This window comes from Bicyclus anynana, chromosome 26 (assembly GCF_947172395.1).
Source record: "Bicyclus anynana chromosome 26, ilBicAnyn1.1, whole genome shotgun sequence".
Lineage (NCBI taxonomy): Eukaryota > Metazoa > Arthropoda > Insecta > Lepidoptera > Nymphalidae > Bicyclus > Bicyclus anynana.
In genome coordinates, this window is record NC_069108.1 from 151,819 (window position 1) to 170,874 (window position 19,056).

The 19,056-nt window shown below is 44.6% G+C and overlaps 1 protein-coding gene across 1 annotated transcript in view; it reads left to right on the forward strand.

The window, feature by feature from the left end:
• LOC112045698 (1-phosphatidylinositol 4,5-bisphosphate phosphodiesterase epsilon-1-like) overlaps positions 1-19,056 on the forward strand; it is a 78,464-nt gene that overhangs the window by 20,477 nt on the left and 38,931 nt on the right. The window contains exons 4-19 of the mRNA XM_052890003.1: positions 6,700-6,789; positions 7,696-7,813; positions 10,270-10,445; positions 10,888-11,083; positions 11,180-11,312; positions 11,724-11,853; positions 12,020-12,223; positions 12,776-12,929; positions 13,052-13,251; positions 13,806-13,901; positions 15,849-15,971; positions 16,062-16,195; positions 17,086-17,184; positions 17,598-17,710; positions 18,276-18,403; positions 18,715-18,862. Of these exons, the coding sequence (XP_052745963.1) occupies positions 6,700-6,789; positions 7,696-7,813; positions 10,270-10,445; positions 10,888-11,083; positions 11,180-11,312; positions 11,724-11,853; positions 12,020-12,223; positions 12,776-12,929; positions 13,052-13,251; positions 13,806-13,901; positions 15,849-15,971; positions 16,062-16,195; positions 17,086-17,184; positions 17,598-17,710; positions 18,276-18,403; positions 18,715-18,862 (2,242 nt within the window). The remainder of the gene's footprint in view (positions 1-6,699; positions 6,790-7,695; positions 7,814-10,269; positions 10,446-10,887; positions 11,084-11,179; positions 11,313-11,723; positions 11,854-12,019; positions 12,224-12,775; positions 12,930-13,051; positions 13,252-13,805; positions 13,902-15,848; positions 15,972-16,061; positions 16,196-17,085; positions 17,185-17,597; positions 17,711-18,275; positions 18,404-18,714; positions 18,863-19,056) is intronic.

Genomic DNA, 19,056 nt, shown 5'->3' on the forward strand with positions numbered 1-19,056 from the left:
CCCTACCCTACCCTACCCTACTACTACACTACCCCTACCCTACCTTGAAAGACCTTGAAAGAAAGGTGAAATTGTGTATAAATCCCATATAAAATTTCACTTCCTCTCATAGTAGGATCATGGTTGACAAAAGGTAATTTTCCTATTCACTATTTTGGTCTTTATTATCATTATCAACTTATTGAAGTGGACAACAAAGTGTACATACTGATGTTATCCACCGTAAGCACCGGATGATATTTGTAATTTGTATCGTAGTTTATTTTGACGGGACAGTTTTCAAAAACATGATAGAATAACAACCCTCGTCACGGGAGTTCAACTCGCACTTGTCCGGTTTTATTTTTTCTCTTTACACAACGAAAAGTTTATAAATGCGTTAGATCGTGATCATATAAGCAGTTTGACAGAGCAGTAACGTATAGGAAGCCAGCTCCTGAGGTGATTGGTCTGGGTTATTGGGTTTATAAGTCAAAGTCCTAGGTCATTTGTTTCAGTTAGGTTCACAGTTTATAAGTCAAAGTTCATTTTGTTTCAATTAGGCTTACGTCAGGTTATGTTAAAAGTTAATGTTCCATAATTTATAAAAAAAAGTCTCTAACCGTGGCAGACTTTTTTCTTTAATTTAATGATATTTTCTACAAAAAGACTCTCGTCAGACCCTTAGTTTCGTGGCAACACCCTAGAAACCCTTAATGTTTGATCTGCAATGGTGTTTTAGTGTAGTTTTTAACCTGTTATTTTCACCAAAGCCACACCACTCCTAACTCTTTATTTGACTTCTATACTTACCTATTACTATGGTGGGAGCTTGCATTTATTTTTAGCCTTCATAGAATGTGGCTATCGCAGTCTCTCAGTACATTAATTAGCACAAAAATGTAACATCCATCAATATCGAACGTTTCCACATACACTGGATAGTACAGTGGCAAGGGGTGAGGGGCAAGGGGCCAGGGGTGAACCGTGCGGGGTTAATCCGGCGAGCACAATGTATGCGGGGTTGTAATTAAAAAATAACATACAGATGCGACCACTCGAGCGGCCAGCGGTTTACATATACAGGGAGATGATAAAACCACCACTGATTATTTATTTTATTCTTGTTCATTATGAAGATTTGAATTTGGCTTCTAGCTGAGGAATAGTCAGCCTTCAAAAAAAGAGTGAACAGGCATCTTCTAGGCAAAAGCGCTTCATCTTAAACCTCGTCATTGCTTTCCATCAAACGAGCGATTGACATAAAAAAAAAACCAAATAAGAAATACAAAAGAGTAGGCCCTCCCAATAATATTGACAATAAATATTATGTTCTTTTACCAACTTTTCATGGCTAATCCACTGAATAAATTGTACAATGAAGCAGAACATAAGCTACTTTTTATCCCGTTAAAGTCTATGGTTACCGCGGGATTTGTAAACATAACGGAATTTCACGCGAACGGAGTCGTGGGCGTCCGGTAGAAAAACTTAAAAATAATGCCTTCCGGACCGGTGACAGTCATTGCGAACATGACGTTTCAAAAGTGCTTGTGAAACTTCTTGCAATAAGCGATAAAAAAAATTATTATACTTACCAGAAAAAAAATGTCCAAAACCAATTTAGTAGAAAAACAAACAACAGGTAATTTGTAAAGTCCACTTGATGTGTCGACCAACACTGCGCTTTCTAGTGCGGGGTCACCATTCCAGCAACTTGGGATCCCAACGTCCATCGGCTCTTCGGACTATATGCCCCGCCCATAGTCCATCGGCTCTTCGGATTATGTGCCCCGCCCATTGCCACTTAAATACTTACTTAAAAGTACATAAAAAAACGACTTTGAAATTCAAATATATTATTGTAAAGTAGGTGGTGTCAGCAACTCTGTACAGTGCGGACTCGGACATAACGCCGCGCTCATAATTTGTGTACGAAGCCTAAGTGCGATCATTTTTAGCTCCGCCGAAGCCTGTCCATTCACAGCCGAAAACCAACTTGATTTTCAGTTCTACAGGGTGTTTTAACTGCTTCCACAAAAAGTTGTATATTCGGTTTCTTAACTTTAATTTTATATGTTCGACTTTAAATACTTGTGAATTATTGAAATTCATACAATGAGATCCTGACTACAGGATCTTTTTTTAATATTTGCAGGATCACAAAAAGTGAGAAAGAAAACGAATGATTTGAATTTTTGCAGCGGAGTGTTCAATTTTAGTTTATATATACAAGGTTTTCATAGACAAGGTAAATGACGTTACATAAAATAATAACACAGATGACACATTCATAAGTTATAAGTTAAAATTCATACTATCATAATGTAGAGTTCGATCACGCGATCAACAAAGCCATTCTTTGGCGTTAACAGTACTTATCACACAGATATAAGAAGTAACTAGATTTATAAAGTGCCAATTCTTTGTATTGAAACCAGCGTATCCGGGGGCGTGGCCTTACAAACACATTTATAGTGTAATAATACTAATCACACTGATAAACTCTTCACTTAATTGGCTGTTTAATATTTAGTGAAAAAAGACATATGTTACCCTTATATTAGAGTTGAAATTTATTTATTACTGTTGTCTCAAAACAAATGAAAATTCTTGAATGAAAAATCATGAATGAAATCTATAGTACCGCTACTCGTCACTAGTTGTCTCTATTTAGAAGCTTTATTACCTTATAAATAAGATTCAAAATGATCCTAACTTTGTTTTATTAATATTGTCTAGGGATGTGAAATAACGATAGTCTTAAACATCGATAGTCATCGTTACTCGCAGTAAATAAAACAAACGTCTGTTGTTTAAAAAAAACTGAATTTCATGAAACTAAGAAGAACAACATAGGTCAATCAAAAATTTAAAATATATGAAGAAACACACACAAGAAAGTAAAAAACAAGCATTTTTTTTAATGTACCACTCTGAAAAAACATTAATACAACTAAAACTTTGCACGATTCGAGTTTACACAACAAAGAAGGTCAAACACAAATCCATACTTGTGAACTTGAAAAATTAAGTACTTTCCACGAAACCTTAACAAATAGGGCTAACCCTATTTCACACTTTCTATTTTTATATACGCAACATGAAGAATCTATAGCCTTCTTCGTACTATTTGCTTAAATTATACTAAGTTTCATTTGATTTTATTAAGTAGTTTCGGAGTGATACATTTGGAAAAACCAATGTTAAACAATGTTTCACAATTGTCTCAGGACAATTTGATTTACAAATGAAATGAAAAACAAATAATAAAAAATAAAACCCGAGATAGTACAGTGTCGTCATATCTTTCTCAGACTATTCTTTTCGAACTATATTTATACAGAAGAAGATTTTTTATATTTTTTTCAGTATGTACTGTACAATATATGCCAATACAAAATAGATCAAATAGGAAATAGGCCAATACAAACTGCAAGTATTGTTATGCCTATCTGTCAACTTTAGATATCACCAGAAAAACACCACAATGTCACATTATTGCAATGTCTAAATTCGTTCGTTTAAGTTTTGAGAAACACGTGACCAGCTGCTCTAAGTATTTCGTAAACTTAATTCCTAAATATTTCAACGAAAAGATTCACTCTTTTCCACTAAGTAAAAATAGTTCCTAAATATATAAAAAACACGATAGTATATTTTTTTTAATTCGTCGGTTTTTGCAGAAAATAACTCAATTATTTCCTATTTAACTATAATGAGTTTCATGATGAATGTATGTATTACCAGTAGATTATTTTCCAACCCGTTAGTAGTCAATAGGTCAATTACAAATACTCAGACTTGACGTTCCTAACACTTTAAGTATATCCATTTATTTGTATCCTAAAAGACACGAATACGACTTTTAGAAAAAAAAATCTTTTTGTTTGGCACTGCCGTGACTACTAAATATCTTCTGTTTCCACTTTACATTAACGTGTCTGACTGCGTAAAATGTTTGGAACAAATTACAATACGGTTTTGCATAAAACAAATTTTGCTTCCTAGTCGCCTCGATTAATTGTTTTCCTCTACGGATTCCTAAAAAAAATTTTCGAAAATTTCATCATTATCGTGTCATCATAATAGTAGTAGATATAAAATATCGATATAGTATTATCGACATCCCTAAATGAATAGCCAAATGACATATGGCAGCTGCTTAAATTCAAAACTAACATAAATCAAAATTACACCTTTTTCAGGAGAACTAAAACAAGAAAAATAAAAATGATTTTTTGGTCTATTTTTCGTCTTATTTTATATAAAGCATAATATAATATATACATTGGAATCATATTTTTAAAATGTTTTGAAGTTTTCTGATAAACTGAATGCTAGAGGAGATATTAAAAGCATAAAATATGCTGCTTTTCAATTGAAACCTTTGGCTTTGAAATCAATAAGATAATCGTATATTTATTTATTATTATATAAATATAAAATAACAAGGATTATTAATATTAATAATTAATACATTTAATTAGGAATAGAAGAATTATTGCAATAAAATCATTTTTGTATATTTTTGATTTATGATAGTTTTGTTGTTGTTGTTGACGCAGCAAATGTATGCCCACTGGTGTCAACAGAATCATCAAGAAAATCGAACTTGTATTAAAATAAAGTAAACTTTAGTACTATTCCCGTAAAGTTTATTTTAGTTTGTGACTTTGAGTAAAATTATTTTTTCATATTTTAATGAAAATATAATAAAATACGTCTTAACGATGGTACGAAACACCATAATTTGATACATGTTTGTGGCGGCTATCATTTTTGTATTCTAAAACGGCACAATACAGCATTTTTCTAGTCGTTTTTAATTATTTTCAATTACCGAATTTGACAACCGCAGGACGTAACGTGTCAGTCAACGAAACAAGACTGCTAGTACATGCGCGGATAGGCTTGCGAAGCTCCGCAGACCCGGGTGTAAGCGGGCCACGCCCCTATGCTACTTCTATTGCTAAAAGCGTTAGCTTTTAGCGATCTCTGTTCTGTGACTTATCAGCATAACAAGCCAATCTGACGTTTCATTTGTGCTTGTAAACAAAGTCTATTTGAAATAAATGAAATGAAAATTGGTTGAGGCGTTCCGGTGATTAGCCTGGACAAACAGACAAACAAAAAGACTTAACAATAAACAATCTGCACACTGAAAGAGAAATATAGAGGTCATGTTCAACACACATTCCGAAAACGAATAAATGGTTCATATTTACAACCAAAACATTTTTCTCGACAATATAAAATATAGAGTTTGTACTCACCACACACTTTCTTATAGAGAGAAAAGGAGGTCGGTATTTACTTTAAATATAGAGTTTAGGTTAGTTTAGTACTTTAAATATAGAGCTCACACCCACCACGCATCGTGAGAGCGGGTTGAAGGCTTCATATTTAAAAGTAAAACATTGCTCTCCACTAATAAGTAGTGCATAAAATATAGAGCTGACACCCACAACACACCGAAAACGAGTTCACATTTACAACCAAAACATTATCTTTTACAACATAGTACGAAGTCTCACGTGAGTAGGAACTTCACCTCTCAAATGTAGGTCAAGATCAGAGCGGGGGGAGGGGGCGGCAGGGGGTCTAGAGGTAAGGGGTCGTCCGTGACCCACATGCGACGAGCTGGTCATCTCGCGTACTGCGTTTACCCCTTCATAACTATCTCTTTTCTGGAAAAATATGAAGATTGAGCATATTTTTATTTGCGACGAAATTCGTATACTCTCCGAAAGCGTCCTCCTTATCAGACTATTGTAACGGTTTTCTACATAGCCTCCCTCCTTATAGGGGAGGAAATATGGAGCTTCGACCCACCACGCTGTTTCAACGCGTGTTGGCGGGCTTACGGTGATAATGTATCATTGACGACGCAACGTTTTACGTATAATTATTTAACTTTTGTTTCGGAGTATTTTCCATAACTTCAAGGTGTTGATAAGTCCACATTTAGGAGCCGAAGTGCATAACTATATTTTTTTAACCAAAGAAAAAACTTTTTAATGTTTTTATACAAAATAATTCAAATAATTCCGACTATCCATGTAACACAATTTATCTATCGTTGCATTTTAAAATACGCAATCGTAGTGGTAAAGACTGTCGATATCGTTGAGATATTGCAACTGGCGCTCCGCACTTCACTAGTACGCTACTTCATAGTATTTATCTATGAATAAGTTTGGCTAGGTCATAATATAAGGGACACAATTTAAGAGCTATTTACAAAAGAAATATTTCCGAAAATATTCATTTTAGAACACATGCTTCTCAGACATTTTTAATTAATTTTCCTTAAAGAATATAACCCTAGAGTTAAGGGAAAAGCTCCCGAGCACTCAGTATATCTATACTTATATTAAAAAACTGAAGAGTTTGTTTGTTTGTTTGATTGAACGCGCTAATCTCAGGAACTACTGGTCCGATTTGAAAAATTCTTTCAATGTTAGATAGCCCATTTATCGAGGAAGGCTATAGACTATAAATTATTCCCATATTCCCACGGTAACGGGAACCACGCGAGTAAAACCGCGCGGCGTCAGCTATTAACGAATATATTCCAAAACTACTGGACCGATTTGAAAAATTGTTTCACCAACAGAAACCTACATTATCAGAGAGTAACACAGGCTATATTTTACCTCCGTATTTCCACAGAACCGCAGGGTTAACTAGTTAATGTACAGTTGGTACTGCCGACAGGGAGATCCTGGCCGCCACGCCGCCACTGACGAGTCATTCGCTGGCCGCCACGCCCACGCACCGGAGGGACTTCAAGAGGGACTCCGACAGGTAACTCTTCTTCCTTTTTTTTAACCTGAAGAAATCCTCATGGATACCTTCTCGCCACGGGGAGACAAGGCTATGTCAGACTTCAACCGACTAAACCCTACGGTGTTTCGACTAGTCGCCTGATGACTGAGCCACGGGAACATTTCATAAACTACCGCAACAGGTAACCCTTCTTCCTGAGTTAACTCTGTACCTCATAAGAAGTTTAAGAGTCCCTCATCGGGCGATGGAGCGAGCTATGCTCGGAGTATCTTTGCGTGATCCAATCATAAATGAGATCAGGATAAAATATTTTACCAAAAAATTCAACCGACTTCAACCGACTTCACTTTGAAGGCGGTGCCAAGCCAGTGGCGTATTAATTAAAGCCGTTTCTGAAAAAAACACGGGTAAAAACTGTCTGAAAATCCTAAAGCTTCACGATTTAAAGGACTTGAGTCAATGCAACACTGTGTTGGCACCGCCTTCAAAGTGATCAGAAGGAAGCACGTAAGATGTTATTTTTCGCTTTTTAGTTATAGTTATATTTATTATTCTTGTGATTTTAAAGTCAGTTGAATTTTTTTTTTTTAAATAATTCATTTTTCTGTTTAGGAATGTCCTATCATAAGTAACGAAAGCGCTACAGTACGCGCAATTTCGTTATTTTCATTGTAATACAAAATTACTGAATCGATTTTTATGAAAATTGGACCAATCTAAAAGTATACTTACTCTTTCAAACCAAAAAAATAATTTTCAAAATTGGCCATGAAATGACGATGTTATGAGGTAACAAACAACAAAACAGACAGAAATGATTATTTATAGTGCTTTTAATTTTTTTTTTTAATATCACGCATAATAGTAGGCAGACGCTACTAGTCGTTAATGTTGAGATTTTTGTGGAATATTTTCTGCTTTGAGATCCTCAATAAAAAGAGACACGCGGAGAGAGAGCGGCAAGAGAACAGAGCAGAGCACGAGTCCCTTCCGAGAGAGCAGCAAGAGAGACCCGCGCTACAGCGAGCCCAGCAGACAAGTCGTAAGTCATTGTGAGCACGAGTCCCTTCCGAGATACAGCAAGAGAGACCCGCCTACAGCGAGCCCAGCAGACAAGTCGTAAGTCATTGTGAGCACGAGTCCCTTCCGAGATACAGCAAGAGAGACCCGCCTACAGCGAGCCCAGCAGACAAGTCGTAAGTCATTGTGAGCACGAGTCCCTTCCGAGATACAGCAAGAGAGACCCGCCTACAGCGAGCCCAGCAGACAAGTCGTAAGTCATTGTGAGCACGAGTCCCTTCCGAGATACAGCAAGAGAGACCCGCCTACAGCGAGCCCAGCAGACAAGTCGTAAGTCATTGTGAGCACGAGTCCCTTCCGAGATACAGCAAGAGAGACCCGCCTACAGCGAGCCCAGCAGACAAGTCGTAAGTCATTGTGAGCACGAGTCCCTTCCGAGATACAGCAAGAGAGACCCGCCTACAGCGAGCCCAGCAGACAAGTCGTAAGTCATTGTGAGCACGAGTCCCTTCCGAGATACAGCAAGAGAGACCCGCCTACAGCGAGCCCAGCAGACAAGTCGTAAGTCATTGTGAGCACGAGTCCCTTCCGAGATACAGCAAGAGAGACCCGCCTACAGCGAGCCCAGCAGACAAGTCGTAAGTCATTGTGAGCACGAGTCCCTTCCGAGATACAGCAAGAGAGACCCGCCTACAGCGAGCCCAGCAGACAAGTCGTAAGTCATTGTGAGCACGAGTCCCTTCCGAGATACAGCAAGAGAGACCCGCCTACAGCGAGCCCAGCAGACAAGTCGTAAGTCATTGTGAGCACGAGTCCCTTCCGAGATACAGCAAGAGAGACCCGCCTACAGCGAGCCCAGCAGACAAGTCGTAAGTCATTGTGAGCACGAGTCCCTTCCGAGATACAGCAAGAGAGACCCGCCTACAGCGAGCCCAGCAGACAAGTCGTAAGTCATTGTGAGCACGAGTCCCTTCCGAGATACAGCAAGAGAGACCCGCCTACAGCGAGCCCAGCAGACAAGTCGTAAGTCATTGTGAGCACGAGTCCCTTCCGAGATACAGCAAGAGAGACCCACCTACAGCGAGCCCAGCAGACAAGTCGTAAGTCATTGTGAGCACGAGTCCCTTCCGAGATACAGCAAGAGAGACCCGCCTACAGCGAGCCCAGCAGACAAGTCGTAAGTCATTGTGAGCACGAGTCCCTTCCGAGATACAGCAAGAGAGACCCGCCTACAGCGAGCCCAGCAGACAAGTCGTAAGTCATTGTGAGCACGAGTCCCTTCCGAGATACAGCAAGAGAGACCCGCCTACAGCGAGCCCAGCAGACAAGTCGTAAGTCATTGTGAGCACGAGTCCCTTCCGAGATACAGCAAGAGAGACCCGCCTACAGCGAGCCCAGCAGACAAGTCGTAAGTCATTGTGAGCACGAGTCCCTTCCGAGATACAGCAAGAGAGACCCGCCTACAGCGAGCCCAGCAGACAAGTCGTAAGTCATTGTGAGCACGAGTCCCTTCCGAGATACAGCAAGAGAGACCCGCCTACAGCGAGCCCAGCAGACAAGTCGTAAGTCATTGTGAGCACGAGTCCCTTCCGAGATACAGCAAGAGAGACCCGCCTACAGCGAGCCCAGCAGACAAGTCGTAAGTCATTGTGAGCACGAGTCCCTTCCGAGATACAGCAAGAGAGACCCGCCTACAGCGAGCCCAGCAGACAAGTCGTAAGTCATTGTGAGCACGAGTCCCTTCCGAGATACAGCAAGAGAGACCCGCCTACAGCGAGCCCAGCAGACAAGTCGTAAGTCATTGTGAGCACGAGTCCCTTCCGAGATACAGCAAGAGAGACCCGCCTACAGCGAGCCCAGCAGACAAGTCGTAAGTCATTGTGAGCACGAGTCCCTTCCGAGATACAGCAAGAGAGACCCGCCTACAGCGAGCCCAGCAGACAAGTCGTAAGTCATTCTGAAGCAACACACGTTTGGGAGGGGACCTAATAGATAGAAGAAGCTTACGAATGATGAAATTTTGTATAGTAGTAGGTAGTAGCTTGCTACTATTATTTTACGTAATTTCGTTGAAACAAACACACGCAAAAACAATTTAAAAAAGAAAATTTAGTGACAACATTTGAATAGCTCATCCGCAAGTGAGAGCGTAGTCTCGCCCTGACGTGTCATCTCGAGATCTGCTGGACCAATTTTCATGGTTTTTGATTCTTTGGATTTGTCTCCATCATCTGCTACTCCATCTTAAAAACAATGAAACTCACCAAATGTTTAGGCTTTGTTCGGACTATTTAGTAAATGGTTTATGTGAAGTTTGCACAAAATCGGTCGAACGGTTCTTTATTTATCACATTTAAGTGGTGGTGGAGGTCGGGTAGGGTAGGGTAGGGACTAGGGATAGGAAAGAAGTGCACATAAGTCCGCTAGTTGAATATAAAAGTAATATAGAAGGTTACAAACGTTTTCATTACTCCCCAGTACATAGCGTCGTTCGACGAGGAGGGCGAGCAGTTCCGGCGCGTGGGGCCCGAGGGGCTGCTGAACCTGGAGAAGGTGTATCGCACGCAGGCCGTCATGGACCACGTGGCCAGCTTCCACCAGCACCGGCACAGCCTGGCGCGCACCGCGGCGCCGCTGTTCGGGGACTACTTAAGGTGGTCATCTTACCAACAGGCGGAGGGATGCAGGGGGACTTGACTTATTCATTTATTTAAATCCTTTTTTTCTGTTGAGCACAAGTCTCGTTTCTGAATGAGAAGGGCTTATAGTCCACCACACTGACTTCACACACGTAGATAATTAAGAAAATTCTCGAGTAAGCAGGTTTCTACACGATGTTTTTCCTTCTCCGATTGAGACACGTTGAAGGTGCGTGCCCCGGATCAGATTCTAACCTACAGCCTCCGAATGGAAAGCAGAGGTCACGTTACATTATAACGGCTCTCAAACAACGGCCTAACAATGTGTATAAAATATTATATAAATCCCTATTATTCCGGACAATGTCCTGCCGAAGAAGCGCCAGAAGCCTGATGGGATTCCTTTCCTCAACGATAGAAAAAGAATACGTCGTACTATTTATCGTAATCTTTCCAGAACAGCCATAGCATCGTGCGAGCAGCCGGTGTTCGTGCCCCCGCAGCGCAGCGGGGCGGACTTCGAGAACGAGGCGCTGTACGAGCTGGAGGGCGGCAGTTACTGCCCCGTGCAGCCGCTGCCCCACGACCACGGCGTCACCATGTTCCCCCTCGCGCCGCAGACAGGGGAGAGGATGGACAGGCACATCCTGCAGGTGGGCTACACTGTACGAGCCGGAGGGGTGTGCCGCCTCGCGATCACGGAGTCACCATGTCCCTATGGTTTATGTTATCCTTACCCTTGTCCGCAGGTGATGCACCACGGCACGGCGGCGGTGGTGGGCGAGGCGGAGTGGGGCGGCGCGCTGGCGCACCTGCGCCTGGAGCGCTCGTGCGCGCTGCTCACCTGGTGCCGCACGGCGCACCGCCCGCACCACAGCCACGGTCAGTGCCACCACAAGCTTCATCATCATCACTAGACATCGACGTCGTCTTTTCATTCTGCATGGTCGTTGCGACCACTTTGCGTTTCGTCGTCTTTGTCATACTGCATCAATGGTTGTGAACTGGATCGACTGCTTTAATGAAGCTGAGACGGTTAATTCACTGACTTTGAGATACAAGAACGTCAAAAACTCTGCGCATGCCGATGCCGCCCAGGAGTACTGGTAAAGTCGCCTGTAGGCACACTGGGTCATTCAAGGCCACATTTATTTACACAGAGAATTTTGCCAATTTAAATAAACCCCCACGGGGGAATATGCCAGGAGAAACAAGTTACATTTATATACAAAGGCCTATAATTATACTTTAACTGTCTTCTTTTGGGTGCCGTAATATAAAACACTCTTCCAGGCGACACCCCCTCGGAGAGCGTTCAACAACCGGAGATAAGTCTGTCGTACAACCCTGAAGAAGTCATCCCTCTCAAGTACTCCGGCAACTTGGTGCACGAGACGGAAGCGGGCGTGGTGGGGGAAGAAGGGTAATATATTCAAGTTCCTTTTTAGGGTCCCAAAAAAGTTATGATGATAGATAAAGCCGCAGACTTTAAATTACGAGGATTCCGAACGCGCCTTGGTCCAAGAAGAGCCCACAAAAACATAGCCAGGGTTTGTTTACAGTACCTGTTTACCTGTTTGGTGGTTCAGGTTCATCGACCTGCAGTGCGTGAAGGACCTGCGGCTGCACGGCAAGCTGGTGGAGCCGCGCGACCTGGCGGAGCTGTGCGCGTCGGCGCGGCGGCTCGGCCTGGCCACCTGCAGCCAGCGCCCGCACGTGTTGTCGCTGGTGTACGGGAAGACTCTCAGCGACAACAGGATCGTGCACTTCGTGTTGCCGCCCTACTCCTTCAGGTACTGTACCTGTGGGTACTCATCTTCTTCTTCCCAGTAAAAGAAGAAGAAGAGTACTTACAAATAGCTCTCTTGGCCGGCTCTGCCCAGCCTTCAAGAGTTACTTTGACCGCTTCCGATCTATAGTGATCTCCACTCTTTTTTCCTGCTATACCTACTGGTTGCTACCAGATACATCGGTTTCTTGGCGATGAAGTGATGATGGTTTATATATTAGAGCGGGGAATTTGGATGTGCAGAGATGTTTCCCCTGCCTCTTGGCAGAATCAGCACGTTCTGTTTCCCGGACTGTTGTAAGATTCAAAATTAGGACACCTGATGGCACTGCTACACATTACAGGGGCTTAGCTAGTGGAGTCTTAGCTTAGCTTTGCGCACGCTACTGAGCGCTGAAACTGTGGGACAGCACATAAAACTATAATATATCTAATAAATTCTAACATTTTTCTTGTTCTGTGACGTCCTTACCCAAGCCATGCACTCCTCAAGTGTTAGTCTACTTGTAAACTCTCTTTTACTGTGGAGTGACAGACAGTTCCCCCCTGTGTGCAGGGTGTGGGCGGTGGGGCTTCACTCCGTCGTCAAGGCGCTGATCAGTCAGACAAAGCTGGCGGACCGCAGCCTGGCGTGGCTCAAGAACAAGTACACGGCTCTGTACTATGAAGACGCTTGCTGCTGCGAGCCGCTGGTGTCGGATGCGATACGGGTACGTATACAGTGCCTTGTCTGACAAATATTGTGAATCAACCTTTGTTGAACATTGCGGGTATTCTGTTATTTTGAATCCACTTCTGAGTTTCCTTAATATGCACTTTCCCTGTGCCGCAGGTGTTCGGAGGGCGGGAGTCGGTGTACGGCAGCTCGGCGCACTCCACGCCCGTGAGGAGCGCCGACGGCGACTCGGCGCGCGGCAGCGGCAAGTTCCGCAAGAACAAGTCCACGTCCGAGCTGAAGAGCTCGCCGCGCAGCCACAGCTCGCACGCGTCCGGCGCCCGCAGCGACGACGAGCCGCACTCGCCGCGACACAGGTACGGAGCGACTCGGCGCGCGGCAGCGGCAAGTTCCGCAAGAACAAGTCCACGTCCGAGCTGAAGAGCTCGCCGCGCAGCCACAGCTCGCACGCGTCCGGCGTCCGCAGCGACGACGAGCCGCACTCGCCGCGACACAGGTACGGAGCGACTCTTCGCGCAGCAGTTCCGCAAGAACAAGTCCACGTCAGATATAATGGTGTTAGTAACTTTAACCAGAACCTCTATCGAACGTAATTGGTTTAGAGAGAAATTGAAGGAGATGGAATTTAAAGTGATCTGTCCCTAAAATAGAAAATATAGAAAGAAAAAACGTTGAAAATTGTGCCACACATCACAATGTCTAAACAGTAAGCAGTAGCAGTGATTGTAGTGTCTTCTGCATCATCTACCGGTGCAATAAATTCAAATAGTAGAAGCACCAAACGCCACTTCGCCATGTTTAGTTGAACCTTGAAAAAGGCAGTTCAGCATTGTGCCGGATAGCTAAAGTCATAGTAAAGTTAGTTATAATTATACGGATTTATAAACAAATGATTTGTTTCGTTCCCCAGTTCCTACTCCGCGGCGTCCAGCCAGCACACGTCTCGCTCCCAGCGCCACAGCAGCCTCACCACCAGCGCGCACAGCGGCTCGCCCAACCGCAGTAGGTAAGCTTCCTACGCTTCTCTCTACTCCGCGGCGTCCAGCCAGCACACGTCTCGCTCCCAGCGCCACAGCAGCCTCACCACCAGCGCGCACAGCGGCTCGCCCAACCGCAGTAGGTAAGCTTCCTACGCATCTCTACTCCGCGGCGTCCAGCCAGCACACGTCTCGCTCCCAGCGCCACGGCAGCCTCACCACCAGCGCGCACAGCGGCTCGCCCAACCGCAGTAGGTAAGCTTCCTACGCTTCTCTCTACTCCGCGGCGTCCAGCCAGCACACGTCTCGCTCCCAGCGCCACAGCAGCCTCACCACCAGCGCGCACAGCGGCTCGCCCAACCGCAGTAGGTAAGCTTCCTACGCTTCTCTCTACTCCGCGGCGTCCAGCCAGCACACGTCTCGCTCCCAGCGCCACGGCAGCCTCACCACCAGCGCGCACAGCGGCTCGCCCAACCGCAGTAGGTAAGCTTCCTACGCTTCTCTCTACTCCGCGGCGTCCAGCCAGCACACGTCTCGCTCCCAGCGCCACGGCAGCCTCACCACCAGCGCGCACAGCGGCTCGCCCAACCGCAGTAGGTAAGCTTCCTACGCTTCTCTCTACTCCGCGGCGTCCAGCCAGCACACGTCTCGCTCCCAGCGCCACGGCAGCCTCACCACCAGCGCGCACAGCGGCTCGCCCAACCGCAGTAGGTAAGCTTCCTACGCTTCTCTCTACTCCGCGGCGTCCAGCCAGCACACGTCTCGCTCCCAGCGCCACGGCAGCCTCACCACCAGCGCGCACAGCGGCTCGCCCAACCGCAGTAGGTAAGCTTCCTACGCTTCTCTCTACTCCGCGGCGTCCAGCCAGCACACGTCTCGCTCCCAGCGCCACGGCAGCCTCACCACCAGTGCGCACAGCGGCTCGCCCAACCGCAGTAGGTAAGCTTCCTACGCTTCTCTCTACTCCGCGGCGTCCAGCCAGCACACGTCTCGCTCCCAGCGCCACGGCAGCCTCACCACCAGCGCGCACAGCGGCTCGCCCAACCGCAGTAGGTAAGCTTCCTACGCTTCTCTCTACTCCGCGGCGTCCAGCCAGCACACGTCTCGCTCCCAGCGCCACGGCAGCCTCACCACCAGCGCGCACAGCGGCTCGCCCAACCGCAGTAGGTAAGCTTCCTACGCTTCTCTCTACTCCGCGGCGTCCAGCCAGCACACGTCTCGCTCCCAGCGCCACGGCAGCCTCACCACCAGCGCGCACAGCGGCTCGCCCAACCGCCGTAGGTAAGCTTCCTACGCTTCTCTCTACTCCGCGGCGTCCAGCCAGCACACGTCTCGCTCCCAGCGCCACGGCAGCCTCACCACCAGCGCGCACAGCGGCTCGCCCAACCGCAGTAGGTAAGCTTCCTACGCTTCTCTCTACTCCGCGGCGTCCAGCCAGCACACGTCTCGCTCCCAGCGCCACGGCAGCCTCACCACCAGCGCGCACAGCGGCTCGCCCAACCGCAGTAGGTAAGCTTCCTACGCTTCTCTCTAAAATTTTGGCTTGCAGAAAATAATACGCCTTTTTATTAGAGTTTTATTCCGCGTCAAATGAGCTATCGCTTGCTTTTTTTCCTACATTCTAACGAGTTTAAGGTTAGTTTTTCTTCGACTAGTTCAAGTTGTTGAATAATAATTAATTAAATATCTTTGTTCAATAATTAAGTAACATAACTAATCAATAAAATATGTATAAATAGCCAATATCTAAAACTTTCTGAAAATATTCCATTGAAAAACTTGATGCTTGAGACCGGCGTCACCTTTGGTGGGTTAAAATTCCATTTAAGAAAGTTTCTAAATTAAAAGGGAATGACAATGCAGTCAGGAATTCATATTCCGATCCGATGGATTCCAACTGCTCAATATTAAGCTTAAGCTAAACTTATTCTTTTGTGAAAGGCTCTAACACAACCATTGGTTCCTTTCGCCCACAGTTTAAAGCGTCTGGAGACCAGCGAGCGGTTCTGGGAGAACCTTAAGCACTTGCGGACGGGCTCCGTCGGCTACGACACGCAACTGGACTTTATGGACTTTGTCGCCTTGTTCCGCAGCTTTAGGTAAGCAACGACTCACTTAGACATAAGATTGAATGCATTTGCATGTATTCATGCACATGTTACATGTCTTATTACATGTCACTGTCATAGCCTGGTGATGCGCTCGGAGCTGCGCGACGTGTTCGAGCAGCTGGCGGTGCCGCGCGTGCGCAGCCCGCTGCTGGGCGCGGAGATGAGCAGGAGCTCCCCGGAGCTGTTCACGAGCAAGACTGCCTTCAGAACCGGTCAGTACAGAACGAGAGCTTCTTTCCCTCCTTCAACCTCTGCCAGCCTGGTGCTGCAGTACAAGGAGGTGGTCTATCACGCTCCAAAATTTGATTTCTAGTCTCGTCCCTTTCGTTTCGCGCGTATCTGGAGCAGTTGGTAGTTGATGGTTTTTAACAGAGGTCCTGAGTTTGATTCTCAGCTCAAGTCCGTTTGAGATTTTGTAAATTCTTTTAATTAACTTATGGGAGCGCGCGTGTGGTATATGAATTAAACTCCCATAATGAATATAAAAAGGTATATTTAATATTTGTACTCGGAATAGAACTAAAAATAGAATGTACAAACTAAATAACAAAGATAAATCGAATGCGTATGCGACACATTTATGACGTTGAAATGAGAGACGCGATCTAGCCGTAAGCGTGGTAGCCGGTTAAGCCGTTTAACGTACTCTGGCCTAGTGGGGCCAAGATTAAGTATTTATAATACTTTACAAACAAAGGATTATTGTATCCCGAAATATAACGGCTGTCATTGGAGAATCGAACTGGCGCCTATATGTCGAACTGTTATTGGCTAAGTGTGAAGCACTTAACAAGGGTTGACATCATTCCATCGGCGTTACGTAATTCTAACACAAAGTTTTGTACAATGCAGCTTAAAGAGTTATAAATAACTTACAATTATTATATAATCTAAATATTAATGCATCGCCACAAACTTAAATTGAACTTCGCCAATTTAACTTAAAGACCGTAATATTTCGACTCATAATTATTTCGTCATTTTAGTAGACCTTAATGTCAGCTTCCTACCTGGGACAGGTACCTGTAGAGTACTACTACTATTATGTTTTGGTATTGACAGGAATAATTAAAAATAAGTCCTTGTCTATTTCTGCCCCCAGGGTTGTTGACGAGAAACGGCTCGCTAGACATGGAGCCCCCCACAGACAAGGCGGGGAGGAAAAAGGCTTTCGACATCCTCGCCGCTGCTGCATTGCCAGGTATCTGCTTCACTGCTGCATGAACTGTACCCAACTCAAAGCTCACTTCTCGACGCATATAGCACGTGTCGGACTTTAGGTGTCCGGGTTGACATCAGAAACGGATTTAAAAAGCTAAACACAATTATTGAATGAAAGCCAACCAAATCTAACAATTCCCACTAAGACCGTTACTAATAAACCCTCGAGAGGCAGAGAATAGCTTTTGAGAAAACTTTTGGAACATCAAAATGAAGCTGTATAAGTAGATATAAAAAAAGCTTAAAGTCACTCCAAAGTTGACTTATTTATTTAGCTCATTTGACTAGGTCAGCGTTTCAACCTGAAGGTAACGGTGCATTTGAATTTATATGTAGAAAAACGGCCCAAGGGTTCCATGTTAACTACGAAACCCTAAAAAAGTGAATTTTCAGGAGCGAGTCCCGACGTGAGCGGGCGGGTGCTGTCGCTGGCCACTCTCGGCAAGTTCTGCGAGAGCCGGCAGTGCGAGCCCAAGACTGAGCAGCAACTGAAAGACATTATACAGGTATACCAGTTCTCAGTACTTCAGAACACAATAATTCCGATAAGTCAAATATAATAAAATACATCCGGTAGATACATGGGGTGTTTTTTTAGTTTTTAAATGAAATTAAAAAACACAAAAATAAGTTAAATTTCAATGAGTTTTGCCATTTGTGTTTTCCAATTTCACGCTCAAATTATTCTCCAACTTGAAGTCTAATTTTCTATAAATATTTTCGGACAATAGCTGCTGTAAGTATAACAGAAATGAAGTGACAAATATTGACTTCCGAGTGATTTAACAACTTCTCTATCTACTTATTATTTCTTTGATATAAATAAATTGCTTTAATAAACAATTACGAAGTCGAGGACTGAAAATTGTTATCTATTTTTCATACCCCTAAGTCATAAGAATGGTTCACCCCAAAATGCAAAGGCAAAACAAATTTTGCCAGATCAGCTAGTTTTACTGTTCGTAAGAACACGTAAAACTAGCTGATCTGGCAAGTGGCTACACCACAAAGAAAGAAGAAGAGTTTATTTGTTTCCTTACCCACAAGGAGTAATGTTGTCGGTGCCCCCAGAGGCATGAACCCGAGCCCGCGCTGCGCGGCGAGCACTGCCTGTCGTTCGAAGGCTTCGTGCGCTTCCTCAGCGACAAGGACAACTACGCGTTCGTGCCCGAGCAGCGGAGAGCTAACAACTTCCTTACGTAAGTCTATACACAACTCTGTTCACGATGAACCCGACACTGCCTGTCATTCGACCATCGTCTATCGGCACTTCGAACTGTGTACCCGCCACTGCCACTTCAACTCGACTCGTTGAGCTATGTCGGTTTGGTTTTACGGATATCTTCATTTCTAATTCGATCACGCAGAATGCTCCGAGCTTACCTCATTTCACGGCCCGCTGAGTGACTCTGGGTCTAGATTTATTTTATCAAATTACACAAACTTCACCCTTTTTTAAAACATTAGTATAGATTAATTTCCAGTATAACAGTCACCCCCTGTCCTCCAGCAAGCCGTCGGAAGAGGACGCGTCGCCCGCGGAGCCGTCGCGCGAGATGTGCGGCCCGCTGGCGCAGTACTACGTCGCCAGCAGCCACAACACCTACCTCACGGGCCACCAGCTCAAGGGCGAGTCGTCGGTCGAGCTCTACAGTCAGGTATGTGGCCGTAGCTCTGGGGATGTCGCGTCTGTTGCCTGGAGGAGGGTCCAGTAAGTCTAAACTGGACTTGGTGGTTCTTATACCAACCAAAAAAATTTAGCCCAAAACGACCCTGACCGCATTAACGGTAGGTGTCTGCTACCACAGCAAAGTCAAGAAAACTATATAGAAATAGGAGGAGGGTCCAGTAA